This window comes from Pipistrellus kuhlii, unplaced genomic scaffold, assembly GCF_014108245.1.
Source record: "Pipistrellus kuhlii isolate mPipKuh1 unplaced genomic scaffold, mPipKuh1.p scaffold_m20_p_6, whole genome shotgun sequence".
In the NCBI taxonomy this organism is placed as follows: domain Eukaryota; kingdom Metazoa; phylum Chordata; class Mammalia; order Chiroptera; family Vespertilionidae; genus Pipistrellus; species Pipistrellus kuhlii.
The window spans coordinates 80358419-80384048 of NW_023425562.1; the positions used below are offsets into that span (position 1 = coordinate 80358419).

The 25630-nt window shown below is 55.2% G+C and overlaps 1 protein-coding gene across 1 annotated transcript in view; it reads right to left on the minus strand.

The window, feature by feature from the left end:
• Nucleotides 1-5204: 5204 nt before the first annotated feature.
• BMP7 (bone morphogenetic protein 7) overlaps nucleotides 5205-25630 on the minus strand; it is a 75989-nt gene continuing 55563 nt past the window's right edge. The window contains exons 4-7 of the mRNA XM_036418748.2: nucleotides 12759-12956; nucleotides 10237-10313; nucleotides 8872-8982; nucleotides 5205-5820 (exon numbers count right to left, since the gene is read on the minus strand). Of these exons, the coding sequence (XP_036274641.1) occupies nucleotides 5671-5820; nucleotides 8872-8982; nucleotides 10237-10313; nucleotides 12759-12956 (536 nt within the window). The 3' untranslated portion in view covers nucleotides 5205-5670. The remainder of the gene's footprint in view (nucleotides 5821-8871; nucleotides 8983-10236; nucleotides 10314-12758; nucleotides 12957-25630) is intronic.

Below are 25630 nucleotides of genomic sequence, written 5' to 3' on the forward strand. Positions count from 1 at the left end.
TCACACCCTGGGCCTGACACAAAAGTCCTTGCTCTGTCCGTTGGGCACAGGCCCCAGTGAACTCGAGGAGCTCAAAGCAAAATGAAGCTGTGGGGCTGGTTCCAAAGGTTCAGAATCTGGTGCTGCAGCAGCAGACGTTCACCCAGACCAGGCTGCTCAGAGCCCGGGCCCTGAGAGGTGCTCAGGCCGCCTGGGAAGCTGGCCGTGCCCAGGGCTCGTCTGTTCAGTCCTGCAGCCCGGTCCCGGGCTGTGACGTGACGGAGGCCATGCCGCAGGGCTCAGGCCCTTAACACAGGCAGAGCTCCCAGGCTTGCATGGTGGAGTGGGTGTGTGAGACGGGGCAGGCCTTGCGTGGTGGGGTGAGTGCGGGAGACTGGGCCGGACTGCAGGCCCGGGAGCCCGTGGAGGAAGTGCCGTGCTCCCAGCCCAGGTGCACATTGCCTCCGTCCAAACAGCTGTCACAGCTCCAAAGGCTTGGGAGAGGTCTGTGTTTTTCCTCTGCTATTTTTATTTCCTCACATCTAAGACCAAGGGAGGCCAGTGCCAGAGTCCTGCAGGGGTCTGAGCCAGGAGGAACCGGCCCATAGGTGAGGGGAGATGTCTGCACGAGGTAACCCTGAGGGCCCTCGGAGGGTGGGTGTGCTCCTACCTGCGACAGGACTGGGGCGGGGACACAGGGTCCTCTCCTGCTCAGACAGCTCTGACCTGTGCAGTGCAGCTTAGGTGCTGTGCAAGCAGAATCTGAAGATGACCCCAAATTTTTTGGTCAAGCAGAACCCCAAGACTTCTGCTCTTGGCCCTACAGGCCTGGGAGGTACATGGGACTCTCCTGTCTGCCTCGACTCTCCTTCCCAGAACCCGCCTCCCAATATAATCATCACTCCCAAGTGTGAAGGGGTTCACGGATGTAATGAAGGCCCCTAATTGATTGACTTTGAGCTTATCAAAGGGAGACTAGCCTGGGTGGAACTGCCCCAATCAGGTGGGCCTTAAAATAAGGAGGGATTCTCCTGGCTCTGAAGGAGCAAGTAGCCATTTGCAAGAGGACCACGGGGAGGGAGGGAGAATGCCCTCCAGAAGCTGGCAGAGCCTGGGGCTGGCAGCCAGCAAGGAACTGGGGACCTGCTCCTACATCTGCAAGGAATGAGATTTGGCCAGCAACCTGAATGGGCTTGAAAGACAACGCAAGTGCTCACACCTTGATCTCAGCCCTGTGCGCTCAGGAGCAGAGAACCCAGCAGCGCCTCACCACACTGCTGACCCGCACAGGTGAAGGTAACACACAGCTGGTGATTCAAGCCGCCCCGTTTGTGGTGATTGTTATGCAGCCACAGAAAACTAATACACATAGCTAATTGCTAACCTCTTAGCATTCATAAAATTCACAAAGTAACAGGACCCTGGCTGCTGATTTTTAAAAAAATATATATTTTATTGTGTTTTTTTTTTTTACTGAGAGAGATAGAGAGCTAGAAACATCAGATGCCTCTTGCACACCCCCCACTGGGGATGTGCCCGCAACCAGAGTACGTGCCCTTGACTGGAATCCAACCTGGGATCCTTCAGTCCACAGGCTGACGCTCTATCCACTGAGCCAAACCGGTTTCGGCCTGGCTGCTGATTTTTGACTATGTACACTGCCACCCGGAATAAAGACTATTGCTCCCAGTTTCCCCTACACCTAGGTGTGGCCATGTGACTGTTTTTTGCGAGTCTACCCTTTGGGATGGCTGCTTCAAGAGCACAGACAGGATAGACTATAGGTGTGATGGCTGGAGCCCCAGCAGCCATGTTGGATCATGAGGTGAAGCGTGAGGCCGGGAGCCGTGGATTAGAGTCACAGAACAGAAATATGGGAGGGGACTAGATCCCAAATGGCACCATGAAGCTCCACCCTGACCTTGGATGACTGGCTTTCAGACTTCTTTTAAGTGAAAGAAAAATAAACGTTTATTCTGTGTAAGCATGAGCTTTAGGTTCACATTTCAAATCCCAGGATCCAGCCGTGATTAGCTGGGGGTTTTGAGTAATTCCTGCACCTCTTTGTCCCTCTTAGCACGACCAGCAGTGACGGCAGGCCCTGTGGTGGGGGCAGCACTATTTGATGCAGCTAGTACTCTGTGAGCAGGATTGGGAGAAGCTGCAATGGAAAATGCCCTAAGATGAAAATGAGCAAGAGAGACAGAAACCAGGAGAGGGGAAAGGGGATGGCGTGCAAAGGATGAGGCCACCTGTGGTGCTGCAGGCACACACACACACACACCAGCCTATGGGGGCCTGATGAGGTGTAAACGGGGGAAACGGGTCAGGGGTGAACAAAAGGTTTGTCATCAGCTCTTCCTGGAGTGTGTGGCTCTCTCAATCTAGCTCTTACTTTCCTACTCTTAACAGAGACCAATGAATAGATAGCTACAATTTTGGACACAGCAACTGACATGTGAATCTTTGCGAGAGGTAATAGGGAGTAGTGGAGACTGTGGCGACAACTGCTCTTTGCCTCCAGCCAAGAGCATCTACACAGGAATGAGAGTGGCCAGATCTGCCAATTTCTCCAGGGAAGCCAGAATTTGGGTTATTTTTTTTTTTTCCTCACCCCAATTTTCTGATTTCCTAAAACATGCTGGAAATGAGTTCACTAAAAAAAAAAAAAAAAGCATAAACACCATGCAGGGAATGAGACACGTCTGCAGGCCACATCTGGCCCCTGGTCTGCAGCTCTGGTCTTGAGCCTGGAAACAGACCAAGAGCTCAAATGAGCATCAGGACAATGGCAAGGGGTTGGGAAATCACAGGGCCTGGAACTTGTTAGAAGCTGCCGCTTGCTGAAGGCACCGAGGGAAGAGAGAGCAGCATGACCAAGTGAGGGCCGGGGTTCTAATGCCCAGCGGGTGACCTTAGCGGCACTTCAAAGCCAAAAGGAACCCAGGAGGCTGTCCCACGCGCGTGGCTGCTCTGTGTGCCGTTGGGCAGCAGGCCCCTGGCCGCGGACAGGCCTGAGGTGAGCCGTCCCCAGCTGGGCCTGGGTCTGGCAGCCCCCCTCCCCGAACCACCGGAATCATCTGCACTGGACAACGCCGGCTCTGCAGCCTGTGCTGCTCAGGACTTTTGGGTGTACACTCCCCTCCCACCTTTTTTTTTTTCCCTTTCTTTCTTGTGCCTCTATTTTATTGGGATGACTAAACCTTTCAACTATGTTAGCAGTAAACACAGCTAATTTACCCCCTGCCTCTTTGAAACAGCTGCTGACAGCTGTGCTACATGTAACCCAGGGAAGGATCTTTGTAGTCGAGCCTACTCAATTCACATTTGTTGTTGGGCTCCATCCACAGCTGCACCAGATATTGACGAGGCCCTTCCTCCCCGGGCCTGGCTGACAAACAGTGTGAATGGCCGAGGCCAGGCAGAGCGCTCCTAGCAGGCCAAGGGGATGCCAGTGTCTGGAGTTGAGAGACAAACAAACAAACAAACAAACACACAACACACACACAGGCCCAGGAACCAGAACCAAATGTCTCCTTTTATTGCAAAGTCAAAACCCTTTTTATTTTGTCAATTAATACAGAACTTTCGCTGAGGGCTGTTCTACACAATAGCTGAAGGTACATTGGTCCGACCGTTAATAAATAGTCTTAAATAAGAAGAAGAAGAAAAAAAAAAAGAAAAAGAAAAAAGCAAGCCCATCGTCCCAAACAAGTGACTGGAAGAGGATCTACAGTAAGGTGACCAGACATCCCAATTTTTAACAATTTGTCCCACGTCCCTCGGCGTTTTAAAACTGTCCCGATTTTTGGAAAGATTGGGACTGTTTTAAAATGTCACAGGATGCGGGACAAATTATTAGAAATCGGGACAGTCCCGCCAAAAGCGGGACGTCTGGTCACCTTAGTCTAAAGGAGCTCCTGGACATAAATAACTGCTTTGTAACAGCTATTTACAATTTCAATGTACAAAGGATGCTGCTCAGAGATGAGAAAATTTGCCCCAAGAGGGGATCACACAAAAACCCCCATGTCTGCCAACAGATGAAATAAAATGCCACAGAAACAGCGACTCTTCCCTGCGAACCAGCCCGAGTGAAGGCTGCAGCCCAAGCTACTAAAGAAGAAAAAGCAAAAGAAAGTAAAAAACAAAAGTTTCCAGCAACAAACGTAATCACGACAGAGGAACGGTCCCACCAGAGCCTGTCCCGGAGCCTTCTGGGTAAGGCCGGTCTTGTGCAGAGAGTCTATGCTGCAGCAGGAGGCAGTGCACACGGTTTAGGGGCCACCGGCCAAGGCGAGGAAGGCTCTCCCAGGAGCCATTCCAATTGGGACACGGGGTGGGGACGTCCTTCTCAAAGGCTCTAGCTCACATGTGTCAAACACAAGGCCCGCGGGCCAAATCCGTCCCGCCAGGCCTTGCAATGTGGCCCGCACCACGCTGTCATCACTGCACTCCGCTGCGTTTCCATCACAATGACAGTTTATGACTGTTCAGTAAACCATTCGGCCCGCGATTTAGGCTGGATTTTAGATTTTGGCCCCTTCTCTGATTGAGTTCGACACCCCTACCTTCCCTGGAGATCTGGGACAGTTCACCTACGCCCACAGCTCCCACTGTGCTTCAAGGAGCCGATCCATTGTTTGCAGAGCCCTCAGCAAGGGTCTGCCAATGAGAAGAGGGGCCCACGGCCCAGACTGAACCCAGACTTCAGAGCGCGGCTGTCACTGCACGACAGACAAGCCTACGTGGGGGAAGGGAGGTAGCCCTGTGGAGAGCGAGGCTTCCTTGGGGCATGTTTACACAGGGCCCCGTTGGCCAGAATTCAGGGTCACGTGGCCGGTTCGGTTCTGTGCTAAAGCTGCGGTCCTCCGCTCTGCCCCACGCGGACGCCCTGGCCGGGGGAGCTGGACGAGCACTTGCGAACATCTGCCAGGCCGCGGGGCCATCACACGCCCGGCTGGATGACGGAACGCATTTTTCCTTCGAGATCAACACACCCCTTCCTCTGAGCAGAATGTGCCCTCCTCCCTCCCAGCCACATTGTGAGCCTGGACAAGTCTACATAACCCTGGGCCTCTGGAAACCTCAGAGGAAATCCAAGTGGAATGGAGAACGGCCTCCCCGCCCTCCGCCCTCCGCCTGCCACAGCCTCTGTTTATGAAATCAGGGGAGACCAAGAAATGGGGATAGATCGTTTAGGAAGATATATCTGTAACATCCTAACCATTTTCGTTCATTCCTTTTATTGGGACACGTATTACAGGCACTTCTGCGTCATTCCTTCAGCACAGACACCCCTCCCTGCACCCCCGTCCTCCCACCGCTGGGTCCTGGGTGCGGGGCGCTCCTCATGGCCCCGGGAACGAGTCAGCGCGCGGCCCAGGCTTCACAGCCCACAACCGTGGCCGAGCAGGTTCTCTTTATGCAATTTTCTTCCTGTTACCTTTCGCCTGCAGCAGCTTCTAGGATCTTGTCCATAGGAGACAACAGAAAACTGATCAAAAGCACTGAACTCTCGAATCCTTAGCGCTCCTGTGCCATTACAGTTGGGGAGGGGGGCGGGGAGGCCGCACACCGGGCAGCCGGTCCGCTGGCTCCTTGCCAAGGCGGGCCTGGGACCCCTGGGTGGTGGTGAGTCGCCGGATCCAGAGAAGGTGGCCCCGAAGGGTCTGCCTTCCTTCCAGGAGGCTAGTGGCAGCCGCAGGCCCGGACAACCATGTTTCTGTATTTCTTCAGGATGACGTTGGAGCTGTCGTCGAAGTAGAGCACGGAGATGGCGTTGAGCTGGGTGGGGGCGCAGCAGGGCTTGGGCACCGTCTCTGGGTTGATGAAGTGGACCTGCAACGCACACGGAGGCGTGGGGTGTGGTGAGATGAGGCCGGCCCTTCTCTCTGGCCTCCTGATGTGTGCGAGGGACACGCACTGCTTGGGTACAGTGACCAACGGGCACTCCCCGAGTGTGCTCAGTTCTGAGCGTGCCCAGTTCTGAGCGCTTTCTGCGTAATTAACTTGGGTCTGTGACCCTCCCTGCTTCACAGATGAGGGACCCGAACAGAGGCGTGCACAGCACACAAGGGCATGTCGGGGGCCAGATCAGACACGTGGGCCAGATCTCTCTCTCTTGTGGGGCTGTCCTGTGCACTGTAGGATTTTAACAGCACCCCTGGGCCCAGGCGTCAGAAGCACCCACCAATCATGACATTAAATATCCCTGGGGGGCCAAACTGCCCCACGTTGAGAACCAGGCTCAGCCCACAGGCCACATCCTGCCCCACCACCTGGTTTTGTGAATAAAGTTTTATTGGCACCCATCCCCACCCATTCATTTACGTAGCATCTATGGCTGCTTTCTCATTATGAGGGCAGAGTGGAGCAATTGCAGCTTATGGCTGTCAGATAAAAAACATTTACCATCTGGCGCTTTTCAGAAAAAGGCTGCTGACCTCTGAGCGAGATCTGTCCTATTCAAGAGTCACACCTGTCGTTTTAAAAGTTCTCGCAGCCACATTTTAAAAGATGGTAAAGAAACAGGTAACGTTAATTTAAATAACATATTTAATTCAACCTGATATTTCAAAAATATAATATTACTATGTTGTCGAAACCAGTTTGGCTCAGTGGATAGAGTGTTGGCCTGCGGACTGAAAGGTCCCAGGTTCGATTCCGGTCAAGGGCATGTACCTTAGTTGCGGGCACATCCCCAGTAGGTGGTGTGCAAGAGGCAGCTGATCAATGATTATCTCTCATTGATGTTCCTAACTCTCTATCCCTCTCCCCCCTCTCTGTAAAAAATCAGTAAAATATATTAAAAAAATATTACTATGTCAAAATATACTTAACATTAAAAAGTCACTAATGAGATATTTTACCTTTTTTTGTACCAAGTCTTCAAAACCCAGCCTGGGCACACGTCAAGGAGCCACAGGTAAAATATTACTGCATCGCATGGTGCAGGTCTAGGCCACACTAGCCTGTTTTGCCTCTCGAGCAATAAAGATAAGAGGCAAGGAATTTGGGCAAACACTTGGGTGGACGGACATCCAGCAGGTGGGGGACGAGGCTGGTCAGTAGCTCAGGCTCAGGCCCCCTCTCACTCAGGGCTTCTGCGTCCTCACACAGGACAAGGGTCAGGGGGTAAACAAACTCAAACGCCTCATGTCCACAGGAGTGTCACTGATGCGTGACTGAGGCCAGGAGGGAGACAATAAGGAGTAGTGAGGACTGGGGAAAACTAAACTCCTCTCTTCTCAGGCCACAGACTGACTGCAGCAACCAAAGCAGCGCAGTCAGAAATGCCAGCGGTGCAGGACAGGCTGGAGACTCGGCTCTGGGGTTTTTTAAAGGGACATTTCCAGGTTTCCAACACACCTCGAGTGCCCAGTGAAAGCACCAGGGATGACTGCTCACAGCCTTACAATCTAAACCTTCCCCCATCTTTTCCACCTGGGAATCACTTTAAAGCAAATCCCAGATGCCAGCTCGCTCCGTCTGTTTCTCACTGAGGCTCCTGGAAGACAAGGATTCGCCCCCTTTGAAAACATGACCCCCGTTTCAGAATAATTGGAGGATTCATCTGATGAAACGAGGACTGAGTGGGTGTCACAGGGCCACAAAGGGAGGGTCGGAGGGTAAGGTGTGCTCCCGCCAGCCTGGGAGACACGCCCATCACCTCCTGGGTCCTCGGAGCAGGACCACAGGGGACGGGGGAGCAGGTCCAGGCCACAGAGTAGGCTTGGGGGACTATTTGTCTCCAGAGCAGGAGCTTTCGATCCTAAATGTGCTCTGGAGTTTGCTGTTGGGGGCAGGGCCCTGGACAAAGAGGCTTTCCCCCTAAGGACAGAGCCTGGTCCCGGTGAAAGGGACAGGACAAGGGAAGAGGGAGGCCGACACTAAACAAAAGAGCACGGAGCTCCATAACAAACAGAACTGTGGGAGAGGGAGGGCCCTGGATAGTGAGATGTCTGTCATCAGGACCATTCATGCCAGGGGGGGTGAGCAGCTGTCAGGAAAGGCCCAGACAATGTTCGTGGCAGGGAGCTAGACAACCAATGTCCTTGAACCCCCGATTCCAAGCTAACAAACACAGTCCCTAACTCACTGCTATTGCTGTTGGTAAGGTAGCAAAAGTAACGTGTCATCTGTGCCATTAGAGCTGGGCACCTTATTAAGAATCTCATTATCACTGCATCCTCCCACGACCCCATGGAAGGTCAGCCTGAAAGAGTCCTTGGCTCCCCAGCGCATCTCATTATCCTAATGTCCTGGTGTGCCATCTTCCTGCTACTTTCTCCCTCTGGCCTTTCCTCATTTGGTTCCTGGTTGTCCCCTCCCCTGGACAACGAGGCCCTGCTGGCCCCGCGGTGTCCCCAGCTCCCCCTGCAGGGGCCGGGGACAGTAGACCCTCAATAAACAGTAAATTCCCTGAATGACTGACTGCGAAGTTCAAGGGCAGGAGGTGGATATGAGCTGTGGGAAGAGGCAATGTGGGAGAGACCAGGCATTGTGGGGGGACCAGGTACTTTGGGGGTAACCAGGCACTGTGGGGGAGGGGGGTACCAGGACAGCAGCCCCAAAACAGAGGCGCGGCCACAGCCACCTCTCCACCAGGCACAGCGACTGTTGCCCACTCTACCTTTAGGAACTCACAAAACTGTTCTAATTTCCTTTGAAATTAGGAGAAGTCAACATGAGGGTCAAAGACTATCAACACAGTAGTAAACTATAATTGTTAACCTTGTTTTCAGGGAAAGGGGCCCTTGAACGCCATGGTGCGGCCTTGGGCAGAGCCCTGCTCAGGCCCCAGCCTGGAGGAGCCCAGGAGGACCCTGGCCCCGCTGCCCCAGCCTCCCCCGCTTCCCCTCCTCCCCCGCGGTGTGCAGCCGCACTCACCAGTGTCTGCACGATGGCATGGTTGGTGGCGTTCATGTAGGAGTTCAGAGGGAAGGCGCACTCCCCCTCGCAGTAGTAGGCGGCGTAGCCCTCGGGCGCGATGATCCAGTCCTGCAGGATAGGGGAGTGTGGCCGTGAGGGCCGTGTCCGGGGCCCGGGGAAACGTGGGCGGGTCAAAGCCCTCCTGCTGTGGGCCAGGCTGCAGGGCTCCCATGTCAGACACCCTGAGCAGCCGCGGGCTCTGCAGAGGCAGAGGGGGTGGCAGCCCCTCATGGTGCCAGCAGAATGCCAATGAAGAACAGACCTCCATGAGGGGCTGGGCCGAGCCCAGACGGACGTGGTGGTTTTATGGGAAGGTGGCACAGAGGATGGCCAGGTGGCATCACCTTTACCTCTATTACGTGGTAACAGACCGGCCATTTGCATAAACGAAACCTCCTCGCTGGGCTCACCTGCCTGGGAGGGAGACTATGAACCCATCGCGGTTTGAACGCAATGAGTGTAGCCAGCCCAGCACGTGCCTGGTACCCATATGCGGCTCAAAAAACTATGTACACGGCCATGCTTGCTTTAGGGCCAGGTTAGTGCTCAGAGGTTGCTCCAGTGACAAATACACCCTCGTGGACTCTAGTCCATGGAGCCCGGGGTCTGGGGCTCTGTCCCAGCACAGAACCCAAGCAGGACCCGGCTCCCTGAGAGCATGGTGTCGTCATGAACGTGAGGACAGAATCTAGGAGGCGTCCACACGGGCTGCACGTTGTGGGGCATGAGCCCCAGGGAAGACTCTGGACTCGCCCATTGACCTGGTGACCTACACAACACCCTGCCCAGGCTGTGTGAGCTCTGAGAGGACAGGCTGTTGCTTGCTCATGGCTGCACCCCCAGAGGCTAGCAAGGACCTGGGATGTCGCAGGGGCTCCTAGCTGTTAGATTGTGTGGCCCTCACTCCTCTCCTAGGGCTCATCCCCTGCTCTTCGCCTCACTCCATCCAACTGGCTCCAGAGGGGGCAGCCATGTTCCTATAGCACGACCCCACCCCTAGCATAGTTCACTGGGCCCGGGACAAGCACTTGACCCGAGTGGGGCCCATCGGTCCCTTCCCCGGGAATGAGTGTCATGGGAGGGGGTGGAGGGCAGCTGGATTCTGGCACCCGTCTGAGCAGCCAGCACAGATGGAAACGGGGCTCACATGCAGAATGGGGTTCAGTGTCCAGCTCGAGTCACAGCCACATTTCTACTCTTGGTTTTCATGAGGCACCCCATACGTTCCCCCTAAATCCTCTGCCCTGGTTAGGACACTTGAAGCCAGGGTCTTATCGATGCAGAGGAGAACCACAATCAGGGGAGCCCGGGGCCCACCCTTACCTGCCAGCCCAGGTCCCGGAAGCTGACGTACAGCTCGTGCTTCTTGCAGGCCTGCCTCTGGTCAGTGCTGCTGTTCTCTGCGGATGAGAAGGGGGGGTGGGGGCAGCACACGCGTTAGGCAGGTGTGGCTCTGGAGGCCGGCTTTTCTGACGTACACGCTGCTCGAGGACCCAGGGCCTGCAAACTCACTTCCACCCCAACCAACCGTACGCAGAGGCCAAGCTCTCCTGCTCTCACAGTCCCAGCCCACAGCGCCCTCTAGATCCTTCTGACAACCCTGCTGTCTGTACACCCACGTGGGTGTAGATGCTCACATCCGCCTGGGCTCCATAAAGGATCAAAGCCCGTCCATGCAGACAGGAGGCTCTGCAGGAGGCTGCCCGCGGGCCCTGCTTCCACCAGCCTCGCCATGGAGGCCAGCCAGAGGGGGAAGACCGGGCCTGGGACCAAGTCTCCATCACCTCCCACCAAGAAGAAACAGGAGGGCAGGGAGTCAAGTCACACTGACCCTCCAGAAAAAAACTCTGAGGTTTCTCTGAGGGGAGAAACGATGCACTGGGGTTTTCCGGAAGTGTGTGAGCTTTGCAGGCATGTGGGTACGGATTCAGGACTTGTAAGCACACCGAGATCTGTCTTTCTCTCCCTGACTGATCCATACTCTCTCACACACATGCACCCCCCCCCTACCCCCCCCCCCCCCCATACACACAGCTGCCTGTCCACACTAGCTCATGAGCTGCGTGTGGCCTTGGTCTGTCGGGCCTTGGGTTTCACCATGAAGCCCAATGTCACTGCTTTGCTTTAAGATGGGGTTGGAGAGTGGCACCCAGACTGCTACTGGTCCTTCCTCAGCCCATGGCAGACATTGCTAATCAATCGTGGCACTCTCCTCTCACAGAGCCCTCCTATAGCTTCAGATCCAAGCAGAAGGCAATGTTGGTGCAGAAAGGGATGCTCAAGAAGTAGGCCCCAGCCCCCCTGCTCTTCCAGTCCTGCCCCTCCCACCCCAACAGCCAGCAGGGGTGTGAGGCCACTGCTTCTTCCTCTGCCAGGAGCCCCCGCCTGAGCAGCTAGCGAATTGGGACTGGCGCTGGGGCTCAGCTCCCACCTCTGCGGGTCATCTGCCGAGAGCAGCTAATTACCCGGGAGCTGGGTCCAAACTTGGGTGGGGAAAGGGTGTGGAGGGAAGGCAGCGACCCCAGTCTCTCATCCCCAAACCACAGCCTGTGGAGGGCAGTGCAAGGCCTGGGTGGGCTAGCCTCCAAGGAAGAGCTTCCTGGATGGAAGGGTTCTGGAGCCTCCTTCCCGCGCACAGGGGGCTACAGCCGCGAGAGGTGGCCTGTGTGGCCCTGCAGCAGGACTCCAGCCCCACACAAGAGGCGAAGCACCCCCAGGGCATGTGCACACACACACTCACACACAGATCCCGGTGTACTAAGCTGCAGTGGGGCCCAGGTCTCAGTATTTCTTTTCTTATCAAACTTCCAGGCAGAGGTTAGCTGACCTTCCCACAGGGCCAGGACGTAGAAATCCACAGGAAGGAGGCAGGTTCCAGGCAGGAACAGCTGCATGGGAGGTAGTGAGAGCCCCGTCCTGGGGGCTATCTAAATGGAGACTTGACGGGGATATGGTGGGGGGAACTGAGTGTGGGAGACTCTGAGGTGTCAGAGTCCTGGGGCAGACCACAGTTGGCTTTCACCGTGGACCCCAGGCCCCCAAAAGCCCGGCCTGGAGGTTTCCAACAGAAATTCAGGGGTTCAGTTGATTTTTAATGTGGGGGTCACAGGTCCGTTTGAGAAAAGGATGGATGCACCAAACCCTGTGCACAAACTCAGGAGCTGCCATGGTCCATCCGGGCCTGCCGGCTCAGGAGGCCTGTGCCTAAACCCTGCCCTCGCCCTCAAAAAGGGAACTGAACAGAAAGTCCAAAATCAGCTGCGTGAGGCAAACAAGCTGTTGACAAGATAAGGCTGACCTGGGGGTGTGGCTGCTTTGCGAATTCTAAACACCCACTGCCCCTTCGTGCTTCCACCCCGGGCAGGACCGCTGAGCTCAGCTAGGAGTCCCACACTTAACAAATATGCAAATTTGCCAGGAGTTTCAAATATTTTCCAGTTTAAGAAATAAAACTAAAGGTGCAGCAAAGTCCCCCCCTTTTCATCCACGCCGCTCCCCGGGCAGCAGCCTCCCTGGGAAGCGGGTGTGGCATCTTCCCACGTTTTCAGCGCTTTCCGTGGCGTACTGCGGCCACTGCTTTGTCTGTTTGGGAACCTGCACGGCTTCGTGTTACACTCGCGTTTAGTGCCTGCATTTCTGCAGTGGACAGCCAGGGAGTGAGCTGTCGGGGGAAGGGGGGGCTGTTTCCCGCTGCGACGGCTCCACAACCACGGGTGGAGCACGTGGCTTCCGAGCCCCTCCTCGTTGGGCCCATGCGTGGCCCCGGGGTCTGTGTGTGGACCCTCCCTCCCCTGACACCGCCGCCCCCCCCCCCCCCCCCCCCCCCCCCCCCCTGCAAGACATACCTGCGACGTTGGCCATCCGCAGGGCTTCCTGGTTCTTGGGCGTCTTGGAGCGGTTCTGGCCGCGCTGCCGGCTCCCCGTGGAGCGGGCGCTGCGAAGGTGGACCTCGGTGGCCTTGAAGAAGGCCACCATGAAGGGCTGCTTGTTCTGGGGCCCGTGCCGCCCGATCAGGCCCGCCAACTTGGGGTTGATGCTCTGCCCTAGATTGGAAGCAGCCAGATGCATAGGAGTGTTACAGGAGGGGCGGTTGGAGGGGGAGGGGGTGGCACATGTGCCTCACAGCTCACTCACGCATTTGCATTGTCCACTGGCCTATGTTACTCAGAGCTGGCTCTGTGCCAGGTTGTGTTGGGTGCTGAGGGCACAGTGAGGAACCATGCCTGGAAAACTCCTGTCCCCCCTGGCAGGCAACCTGGTGGGGCAGGCGGGCAGGTATCCTGGGGTAAAAGCTAAAGCAGGAGGGGGCAGAGCTGGGCTTCAGGACGCTCCACTCATATTTCCTTGGGCAGAGCCGTCACAGGATCCATCTAATTTCTAGAGGTGGTGCAATCCTGCTCAGGGCCAGGGAAAATGGGGATGGTTCCAAGCCGCCCTCATGTCTACCACCCTCTGCATGGAGGGGCCATTTGCACACAGAACCGGGTAGTGGGGAGGAGGAGAGCCATGAGGATATTTGGGGACAGGGCATTCCCGGCAGAGGGCACTGCCAAGGCCAATGCTCAGAGACGGAAGCCAGATGGGCGAGTTCAGGAGACTGGCCGCAGGCTGGAGCAGAGCCTGGGGTGAGGGGGAAGGGGCAGTCAGAAAGGAAGTACTCTGCCTTAGTCTATGTACTATGTCAAATGGTGTCCCCCCCAAGTGCATGTCCCCAGGACATCAGGAGGTGATCTTTGGAAATAGCATCTGTGCTATGAAAGCGGTTAAGGTCATACTGGATTAGGAAGGGCCCTAACCCAAAGACTGGTGTCCTGAGAAGGCCACGTGAAGGCAGACACACACACACACACACACACACACACACACACACACACGGAGGATGGCCACGGAACACTGAGGAGCGCCAGGAGCCACCAGGAGCGGGAGGCACGGCCTGTGGAGGGAGCGCAGCCCTGGGGCACCTTGACTTTGGACTTGGAGCTCCGGACTGGAGAGACTCACGTCCTGTTGTCCCCAGCCCCCCAGTTTGTTACTGAAGCCCCAGGACCCTCAGGATCTTCATGAAGTGGAAACCACGAGTCCAAGAGCCGAGCAGTGGACAACTTAAGTTGTTTGCACAAGATGGCCCTGGGCTGGCCCTGGAGACTGCACTGTGGGCCCAGGACTGGAGCCGGAGACAGGGGGAGGTGGGCCTGGGCAGGGCTTTAGGGGTTCACTTTTAAATCCACCTTTAGAACTTACTTTTATTTGTAATGTCTTGTTTAGAAATAATTTCTGACTCACAGGAAGTTGCAAAAAGAAGACTTCAGGAAGCCCCATGTACCTTTCACTCAGTTCACCGAATGGTCACCTGACTAGAATACAACGCCTTGACCAGGACGACCCAGCCCAGATCTGCTCTGAGGGGACCGAGGGCAATGCTGAGGGGGCGGACGTAAAGGTGAGAAGACAGTCGACTTCCTGGCTCTGGGCCTGAGCCCCTGGGAGAAGGCAGGGGCCATCCCTGAGGTGGAGAAGCCAAGGCAGGAGCGGGCAGAGGGGAGCACTGGGAGCACTGGGAGGGTGGAAGGCGGCAGCCGAACATCACAGCTTGGGGCTGGCTCCTGGTCTGGGGGAGACACAGACTCGGAACCCAGACCCCTCCAGGCCAGTGCCAGCCTTCCTGAGTTCAAGCCCTGGCCCTGGCACTTACCACAGCTGCTCCTCCGAGCAGAGCTTTGCCCCTGGAGGGCACCTGGTAAATGCTGGCTCGGGCTGTGGCCGGGCGGCGTGGAGACTGGGAGAGTGTGTCGCTGGCACGCCAGGTGCGGGCTGCGTCCAGGTGCCCATCCCCGCCACCGAGAGCCCAGAGCCCGGGCAGAGGCTGCCACAGGCCAGGGAGGAAGGTCTGGAGCAGCTCGGGCAGGAGGAAGGGCACCAGGAGGGTATGGATCCTGGGGAAGCTGACGGAGCAGTCGCATGTCCTGTGCTCTGCCAGTGGTGATGGGGAAATGGGCGATCTCTCTGCTCTGGCAACCATGAGGCCACTGGCCAACATGTATGTAACGTCATATCTGGTGGTGATAGTGTTCCAAAGACAGACAAAGAGAGACAATCCCAGAGACCCAATACCCTGCCCGAGGACCCCAGCTTGGAAATGAGGGGGCAAACCCTGACCAGCTCAGGCTGTGTAACCACAACAGACGTGAGCCCACATTGGGTGCGGGGTCAGAGGCCAGCGGAACCCTTACTCCAGGAGCCCTGGCCCATCCGCATCTGGAATTAACTTCACCTGGAGCCCTCCAGACGGGCGAAGGCAGGAAACCGCCTCCCAAGGACCAGGCCAGCACTGGGGGTTTGCTTTGGTTTTTTAACAACGAGGGTGTTTCAAAGACCAAGCTCCCCATCCGCCACTATTTCCCTCTAAATTAACCCCTTTAGCATTCGCTCCCTGCATTCTTTAGCGGGGTTTCCCGGAGTTCACCGGCTATAATTGGAGCAGTTCTGTAAAAGGAACCATTAAAGCCAAGCTCCTAGGATTTGCGTTCCCCCCTGGAAGGTTTTTAAGGGCAAAATAAAAATGCCTGGAAACGCGACGTGGCCTGATGCAGTAACCCTGCGTTTCCCGAGACGGCGGATGGTGGGCTGGCTTGCTCCCGGGCCCTCGGGACAGCCAGGGCCAGGGACCCACCGCCTCCGCTGGGAAATGGGCGATGGAGCAGGAAGAGGGGGATCTTTGGGGACTCTGCACTAGCACCTGCCGCTGACTGGCCTGTGAAGGCCATACTGGCCTGCATGCTGGGCCCAGATATGGTCACCAAAGGGGCCACTGGAAGACACCGGGGCTTCTCTTCCCAGCACGTGGGTTGGGGCTGAACATGCCCTCCGGGGATTGTGCGGGTATTGTAGGGTGTGTAGGAGCATCACTGGCTGCGCCCCAAAACATAACCCAGTGCCTATGGGAGGCAAAACGCCCCTGGTGGAGAGCCAGGCCATGCATACACCCTTCCCGACCGCCACACACACAAGTCACTGCAGTGGAGCCTTTAGCTGAAGCCTGAGAGGCCATGGGGGGCATTATCAGACAAGATCATTAAACTCAGGGTGCAGCATGAAGTAGCAACCAGCCACCTAAAACAAGGCATCCATCTCTTCACACGTATTTCTGCTCAGTGTCCAGGACAGCGGCGTTCCACGCCCTGAGGTCCCACTGGGAAGGAGACCCACAAAGGAAGGGCCCTGAGATCAGCCTAAGGGGGAGGCCCAACATGAGCCCGCGTGGCCACAAGTGTGGGAAGACGGAACGCGAGGTTATGTTCACCCTAAAGGTCACTTTGTGTTCCTATCCGAGAAAGGGCGCAGGGTGTGCAGGGGAGAAGACCTGCAGGCGCGGTGATGGGGCTCACTTGCATTTTATGATGTCACATACGCAGGCTTTACTTAGCATGCCCAAGTGTTCCTTTCCATTGCTTGTATTTAAATGTCTGGGGCAAGTCACACCGAGGAGGGAGCCACGCTGAATGAATCAGGCCGAGAGACTGAGGTGGCCAAATAAATGAAAAAAAGACATACATTCTGTTTTAGCATAGCTCTGTGTCTTCAGGAAAATTGAAAAAGATTTATATTGTAGCCAATGGTTAATAGATTAAAAACAAACAAAAAAAAACAATAAAAAGCAAACAAAAAACAACAACAAAAACCTGCCCTGCTGCTGTGCTCAGTGGTTAAGCGTTGACCCATGCACCAGGTGGTCAGGGTCTGATCCCTGATCAGGGCACATGCCCAATTGTGCCTTGATCCCCAGTAGGGGGCATGCAGGAGGTAGTCGATCCATGATTCTCTCTCATCATTGATGTTTCTATCTCTCTCTCCTTCTTCCCCTCTCTCCAAAAATCAATAACATCTTTTTTAAAAACCCTGAAGATTTCTCCAAGAATAGAGCTGTCAGATTTTTCAAATAACAATGCAGGTGCCCTGATAAATTTGAATTTCAGATAAATGAATAATGTTTGCAATATGTGGGACATACTTATATTAAGCAATTATTAGTTGTTTAACTGACATTCACATTTAACTGGGCTTTTATCTGCCACGAGGTGATCCTTAAGTTAGGATGGAACAGATGTATAACTATAGCTGACCTCCTTCCTGCACAAGGAGGAAAGTGGTGGAGAGGTATCTGGCCCACTGACTGGCAGGTAAGAGGGCCCAGAGCAATGAATTAGCTGGTTTCTTCTTTGGTAAATGGTTTGCCTCTCTCTGGTGTTTTGCTTGGTTTTGTGTGTTTGGGGGGGGGTGGGGGTGGGGGAGAGGTGTGTGTTTTGAATTTTAGTTTTTAAGTTAACATATAGTAATATTGATTCTTTTTTATACATAGGTCTGTTGGGGTTTTTTTTTTTTTCTTATAATGCTCACTGGATGATATGTTTTTATTGATTATTTAGAGAGGAAGGGAAAGGGGGTGGGGAGGAAGAAACTTCAATTAGTTGCCTCTGACATGCACCCTGATCAGGAATTGAACCTGCAACCTTTTTTTTTTTTTGTGCACAAGACAACACTCCCACCAACTAACCAGCCCGGCCAGGGCCAGATCTGTGGGTTTTAACCCACGTATGGATCCTGTAACCACCACTCCCATTGGGGCACAAAGCAGCCCCAAAAGAAACCCCTCCTGCTGCCTCTCATCTCAGTGTGGGAACCGAGTCGTTCTGCTCCCCAGGGCATCTGTTTTCCGCAGCCTGGGGGCAGGAGCTCTGGCATTGTGGGGGTGCTGTTCAGTGTCCCACAGTGCATAGGACGTCACCACAACAGAGGAGGAAGATCCAAAATGTCAGCAGAGCAAAGAGGGACAAACTGCCTGCCGGGGTTGCAGGTGTCAGCACTCATGCCTTTGCTGCTCAGCGTATCCCCTGGCGTGGACGCCTGAGGCTGCTGATCCTTCATGGGAGCGGGACATCCGGGGGCTCCATGAATGTCGGGACGGGATTGCTCCTGGCCTACGTTTCCATTTCTGCGATGGAAACAGAGTGAAGTCCATTGTGGGGCCAACGTCCCACAGTCTGCTCGCTCAGGCGCCCCTCTGCTCTGGGACCATCATCCCTGCTGGCTGTCTGCGCAGGCGCTGCTCCACTCGGAGCTCGTGGAGAAGGCCCAGCCCTGGGAGCCCCAGGGAGGCAGAGGCTGTGGGTGCAGCCCCACACCCTGCCCAGCCCTTGGCCCTGGTCCTCCTCCACCCAAGGAGGTGGCCCATCAGACCATTCCCAGCCTCACAGGCAGCTCCTTCTAGGATGGCTGCTGCAGGCTCCTGAGAAACGTCTTCCACCCTAAAAAGAAGAGAACTCGCCCTTTATCCAGCCCACCTGCTTCCTTCCTCCACGCTCGGGCCGTGGAGGCAGCCAACTGTGATGTGCCGAGCCTTAGGCCCAACGCCAGCACATGTAACACGTGGTACCAAGAGGGAAGTCTTCCTACTGTTGATGCTCTGGCCCAGGGTCCAAAGACTATAGCCCCAGGCCCACCGGCCCACGGCTGTTCTCTGGACCAAAGCCCGGGCAACCATCCACACTTGTCCGTCTGCGTTCACACTGCAATGCAGAGTTGAGAAGCCGAGACAGGAAAGGTCTGACTCACGTAGCCCAGCACGCTTACTGGCTGGTACTGACAGAGTGTTTGCTGACCTCGGCTCCACCTGCTTCCAGACTTGTCAGGAAAACCCGCATGTCCCCACAAGGGGAGCCAACCCATTGCCCATGAATCACCAGGACAGTACCAGGTGCACTGGTTAATAATGCGGATTTTGTGATCAAAGAGAACACAATAATTTCAAGAGAAACATCAAAGGTGCTTTATTCAAAGCAATGTCCGTGACTAGCTACACATTTTCCCATCTTTCAGGTAACTTGTGGAGACCGTCCCCAATAGAACTTTGCTTGTTTTGAGGCAAACCATTCAGAGATCCAATTTTCCACTTCTTTGTATGTTTTGAAGTGTTGCTCAGAAAGTGTGTGTGCCATTGATCAGAACAAGTGGTGATCTGAAGAAGCAAGATCTGGTGAATACAGCAGGTGGGTTAATACTTCCCAGGCAAGATCTTTTAACGTGCCTTTAACTGGTTTTGAAGTATGTGATGGTATGTTATCATGAAGCAAAATTACTTTGCTGTGTCTTCTGGTCCATTCTGGTCGTTTTACAATCAAAGCGTGGTTCAAATTGATTATTTGTTATTGGCAGCGATCAGTATTAACGATTTCACCTGCTTTTAGAAGCTCATAATTCACCACACCTTCCTGATCCCACCAAACGCAGAGCATTGTCTTCTCTCCGAAGCGATTTGGCCTTGTAGTCGATGTTGATGGTTGACCTGGATCAATCCATGATTTTGTGCATTTGGGATTCTCAAAATAAATCCACTTTTCATTGACAGTCACAATTTGATGCAAAAAAGACATTCTTTCATGTAGTTGAAGCAACATTTTACTTTCTGGTTTTCCATTTGTCTTTTGTTCAGTTGATGTGGCACCCATTTTCCTTTCTTTAAAATCTTTCCCACTGCTTATAAGTGATCGGAAATTGTTTTCTGAGCAACATTTAATCTTTCTGCAAGTTGTTTTTGAGTTTGACACACATCTTCATCCAATAATGCTTGTCATTGTTGCTCTTCAAACTTTTTTGGTTGATCTGGACATTTCTTGTCTTTCACATCAAAATTATCACTTTGATAGCATTTAAACCAGCGTTCACAAGTATCTTGAGATGGATATGTTCACCATAAGTTTCCCGACATATACAATAACGTTCAGTAGCACTTTTCTTCAAAATAAAGTAATGAATTTAAAACTTCCTGCAAATGCTCTCTTTTTTTTGGCACAAAATTCGACATTTTTAAGTGTAAAAGTAATGTTAACACCTTCAGAAAATTTGACAGATGAAGTTTTAAAGCTTGCTGTCCATACGACAAAACCGCATACATATCAAATCGCATACATATCAACATATATGTACCTCCATCTAGTGAAAAAATCCACATTATTAACTGGTACATCTGGTATACCTGATAGAGAGGCTTCCCTTTGTCACTGGTTCTCAAAAAATAAGAAACAACCAATTGGGAGCATTTGCTCTGAGCCCTGCACTGTGCTGAGCCCGTTCTGTGGGCAGGACTCTTGATCCTGTACTTGCAGATGAGTAAAACGAGGTCACAGGCATGAAGCCATCTACCCTGGACCCACCACCAAGGAGGCAGAGACAAGGTCCGCACCCTGGTCCAGCTGACCCGAGCCTGGGAACTTAATCTCGACCCGCCTCTGAGACCAGCAGGTGTCTCAGAAAACAGAGGAGGGATCAGCTGGGCCCAGGTGGGCACCTGTGGGGCCTCCGGGGTAGGAAGGCTCCCTGAGGCACCGGAAGTAAGACCTCCCAAAAGGAGAGCCAGGTGGGGGGAAGAGGGCCGCAGGACTGTGAGCTGTGACAGAGACCAGTGGAAAGAGCAGAATCAGTAGGCCTAACCCAGAGTCTCCACGCACAAATGGGGCCTCTCGGGAAAGGAGGGGACACAACCGCCCACAGACAAGACGGCATCTTGGTTTTCTTGTGGCATCTTTGTTTTCCAGGCCCAAGGCCATCAGCTGCCCTGAAGAGGCCCCAAGTGTAAGAATGTTCCTCATTAATGTGCAGAACACATTAACTCCAGCCACTTCTCCTGATGGACCAAAGCCCCAGTGACAAGCAAGTCCCTCGTTAACACTTGTGACATCTGCGTGGCCTCGATTGCCCAATCCCGTCCCCACCACCACTGCCCGCCCCGCCCGGACCCATCCCAGCCTCTGGGCCATTGGGCCTCTTCTTTCCTCTCTCGCTCCAGCTGCTGGACAAACAGGATGTGAGGCAATCACCAGGGAGCAGGCACCACGGAGGCAGCTGCGCTGGGGGCGGGTTGCTCGCCAACCTGGCTTTGCAGGGCTTATCCTCCGCGGCCGCTGCGGGCAAATGGCTTGCCGCCAAGGCCATCCCCAGCAGATGTGGCGTGAGCATCCAGCATATGCCCTCAATCCCTTAATGCCTGGCAAGCCCATCCGATGCCATCCGGGAGGATCAGGGAGAGGCACATGTGCCCCACACCTGGGGAGAGGAGCCCAAGGCTCTTTGCACACAGACACCGGGACCCCCACACAGAGACTCCAGGAGGCAGGGGTGGGCAGGGCGGGAGCAAAGGGGGCCTCCTGGTCTTTGTGCCCAGGGTGTGGCGGGCAGCAGCTGGAGGACCACCAGGAGGAAATGTGAGTCAGGGCAGCGAGGCCATCAGCTCATCCTCCGGGATCAGAGAGTACGGCTGGTCCACACCGCCCTCCTGAGCTTCCAAGTTCTTTCTCCTGTGGCTGAGGGAGAGGAGGGAACCCACAAACCAGGAGAGGACACGGGAGGCCTCCTCTGGGGAACAAACGACCAGATGCTCCCACACCTGCAAGGAGGAAGAGACCCAGCCCACGGCAGTCTTCATCCCTTGTCGGTTTGGGACGGAAGGCGGCCGGGGAAGCTCAGTGCCCTGCCCTGGCAAGCAGTCAGAAACCTCCTGCACTGTCTTCTCGCCTGCGCCCTGACCTCCAGCAGACGGTGCCTTCACGCTAGCAGGACGCAAGCCACACGACAGCGAAAGGCTTGCTCTGTCCCCGTAGTCCGTGCCAGTCACAGTCCCTGACACACCGGACGACAGATGTGCTTCCTACGCAGGTGAGGACGCTGGTGTGCATGGGCAGGTGGCGGGCAGGGAGCGCCCAGCGTCACTCCCCCGGGATGCGGGACCCAGGGCCAACGTGTCCTCCAGGCGCCGTGCCCAGGCCCACAGCACTTCTAGGGGCCCGTGAAAATGTTTTAATGTCTCTTAAAAACCAGAAGGCAAATCATGAACCGTTTCGGGTCAGAGAAAATGTTTTCATTTTTAACCCAGCCAGGATTGTGTTTGTCTTTGGACCAACGCGGTCATAAAACATGATGTTTTAATATCTTTGTGGAAGGGGAGCCCATGAAGGTCAGATGCAGCCCTGGCCGCCTCTGTGTCGTGGGCTCCTTCGGTTGGTCCTACAGGGAGCCCAGGCTCCTGGGTGCTTTTCCCAGCTCTCCCCTTCCAGGAGAGGGAGGTGCCCAGAACAGCCGGGCAGAGCCAGGATGCTGCAGGGCCCCTGGCTCTGTCTGCCCAGCCCGGCCCTGTGCCCAGTGAGGGCACACTGACCACACAGGGCCCCTCGTCCGGTCCCTGGGGACCACGTTCTTCAGAAGGCTCTTCAGCAAAACGTGAGTCAGACTCCATGGTGACATACAGCGTACCTAGAGCGAGTGTCTTTGGTCTAGTTGCTTGGCCTTCCCGGCCTCAGTGTCCTCTGTAAGTGCTGGCAAACACATGGGCAGGGGCACTGTGAAAATTAAACATGCCAACAACACAATATCTAGGTGGAGGAGGGCAATGGGGAAAAGAGGACACCTACCATAATTTCAACAATAAAGACAAGTTTAAAAAATAATACCTAACACGAGCACAGACAGGTGCCCGGCCCAGGCCTCAGCACTTGGCATGAATTCACGCTCGTCTTCCTCCCAACCGTCATGAAGCCCTGGAGCGGACGAAGGGACCAGGCGCCCAGAGGCTGCTGGGAGAGGCTGTCGGGGGCCGGGGCAGTGCCGCCGCTGGTCCCGCGCAGGAGCCGGGCCGGGGCCTGGCCTGCAGTGAGGGCTCGGCTGCCCCAGCCCCGCCTGGCCGTCTGCGGAGGCCAGCTCCCACCCCAATGGGGCCACATGTGTCAGAACCCCTCCACTCAGGGTCCCCTCCTCCTCTCCTCTCCCACCCACCCGTGGGGGGCGCAGCCTGTATGCTGGGGAAGGGGAGGGCATACTCCACCCAGCTGTTCTCATCCCCCCATAAAAGGGAAAGACAGGCAGACTCGGCTTCCTTCCTGCAGGGTCCCATCCTGGAGATGAGGGGACGCTTCCAGTTGGTTCCCCGTGAGCCACAGGTGCCCAGGAGTTTGTGGGCTTCTTCCTGCCAGATGCTCCCCCTCCGCCCCCCAGAGCGGGGCCCAGCTGCGCCGTTCCTAGGGGTGACTAACAGGAGGGCCACGGCTAGAGGAAGGGGGAACAGGCACGGGCTGCCTGGGTGGTCCGAGGCCGCATTTGGAGGCCAGGTGGGCGGGGGCTCACCTCGTGCCAAGCATAAAGCTTCCGAGAAAAGGCTTGTGATGTCTGAGCCTCCTTAGGATGGAAACAAGCTCACCCACCTCAGTCACTAACATACCCATTGTACAGGTGGGGAAACTGAGGCCCTGGCAGGTGGGGCTCTGTGTTCTAGCCACTGCCTAGGGGCTGCAGGGTGCTGTCTCAGTCTGGACAAGGATTAGATGCTTTACCCCTGACTCAGTGCCCCGTCTCCTCGTGATGGGGGAGTGAGAGCTGGACATGGGTGCCACCACCCAGGGACTCGACCTGTCCAGGTGCTGCCCCAGGCAGCGGTGCTCATGGAGTTATGTTAATGCTGGTGAGAGGTCCCAGGGCAGGGACCAGGCTGTCTCTACATGCAGCTCAGGCTGGCACACAGTAGGTGGGCACCAGGCTGCCCAACAAATGAACTCCAGAACCCACAGTCCCCCAGAAGGCCCTGCTGGTCTTACCCAGTGTAGACATCTAACAGGAAAGGCTTAGATCCACATCATAAAGGGAGCCCATCGGCCTAGGTAGCATCTTATTAGTGGGGGTACCCCAAAACATAGGGCACAGCTTTTCCACAGTGCTGTTATTGCTGACCTAGGCCCCAAGTTTCCCAAGGAGCTTGTGAGAAAAGGCAGATTCCCGGGCCCACCCTTGGGGACTGGCCACCGGGGGTCTGGGGGGCGGGGGGCAGGAACCTGTATATTCACGGTGCCGCCCTAGTGCTGGACAAAGTCTGTGTCAGGAGAAAAGAACCTTATGGCCAGGCCTGTGTTCTTTGAAACACTAGGCTTGCTTGCTTCTTATCTCACTCCCCAGAGATCCAAAAATCCACATGCCTAATTGGCCACTGGCCCGTTGGCAAACTGCCCCTCCCCTGACCCAGGCACCACACTAAGCGGCTGAGTCCCTGAGTGCCCACTTGGGAGGGAAGAGACAGGGCACCAGGGCATCCCACCCTTGCTGACTGTAGGCAGCATCTCATGACCAATAGGCCACAGTCCCCGTGGATGGCGAGGGGTCCTGGGCAGCAGCTGGAATGGAGAGCCCGCCACGTCCTAGGGGCGTCAGTCTCCATGTGCCGTGGGTGGCGGTGGCAGCACCCAGCTCGCTGGGGAATGGTGAGGATGACGGGAGACAATGAAAGGCATAAAGCGCTTACTTGTGCTGAGCAGAGGCGCAACCACAGGTTGAGCAATTAAGCTCTGCACCTGCATGAGCTCACCTAATCCTTCACAACCACCCTGGGAGGCGGAAACTCTTATGAACCCCACTTTCCAGACGAAGGACATGGAGTGACTCACCCGGGGTCACGTGGTAGAAACAGCAGAGCCGGGTTTGAACCTGGGGAGTCTACCAGCTCTGGAGCCCACACTCTGACCATCCACTGTGCCACCTCGACAGTGCTGAGCCTCATCCACAGGGCAGGAGGCAAGGGCCATGGGGACCCAGACTCAGGGAGAAAGAAGATAGCACCCTTGACACCAGGGGACTGAATTGAGAGTCACTTGGGAGAAAACCAAACCTAGAAGCTCAGGACCCACCGGGTGCAGCTGGAAGGCCTCGGCAATAGCTACAGTCCAGGGAAGCACGCCCTGAAGAGAGAAACCAGGTCTACCTCTGCCTCACTGTGCCTCATCCCCAGGAAGAGCCACAGCGGCTTGGGAGAAATTTGCCGAAACCGGTTTGGCTCAGTGGATAGAGCGTCAGCCTGCGGACTGACAGGTCCCAGGTTCGATTCCAGTCAAGGGCATGTACCTTGGCTGCGGACACATCCCCAGTAGGTAGTGAGCAGGAGGCAGCTGGTCAATGTTTCTAGCTCTCTATCCCTCTCCTTTCATCTCTGTAAAAAAATCAATAAAATATATATTTTTAAAAAAGGAAGGCTGGATGATGTTACTGCCAAAAAAGTGTGGAACCCTCTGTGCCATGTTCCCCGGCAGGAGGTGCACAATGGGCATCGGCCAAATACGAGCTCTGGTAGGTGGTGCGGGGAATCTGCTTTGCTTATCCACCTAGTGACTCTCACACGTAACTGACTGATCCTCAGCGGGGATTGGCAACTTTCTCTGTAACATTTCTGAGAGTAAACAGCTCCAGCTTTCTGTTACAACTACTCAACTCTGCTGCTTGAGCACAGAGCGACCCTAGACTCCCCATAAATCAGTGGGTGTGGCTGTGAGCTAACCAACCTGACTCGTGGACATGGGACAGAAGTCTCACATAATCTACATGTCACCACACAGCCTTCTTTTGATTTTTCTCAGCCGCTTAAAAAGGCGGGAGCTACTCTAAGCTCACAGGCCACCCAAAAACAAGCCCCAGGCTGCACCTGAGCCAGCGGGCAGTGAGCTGACCCGTGCAAAAGGTTGGAAAGCCCAGTGCCTGGGAGGACCCACTTTTAAGTGTCAGGGTGTGGACAGTGGGAGGAGGGCAGGAAAGGGGACCATCAGTGAAAAGTGAGCGGCCTGGAAACAAAACAAGAGTGGTTCTCCACTCCGTGGCCCTCCTGTGGGGCTCGTGGCCTTAGGAGAGTGAGTGGCTTCCT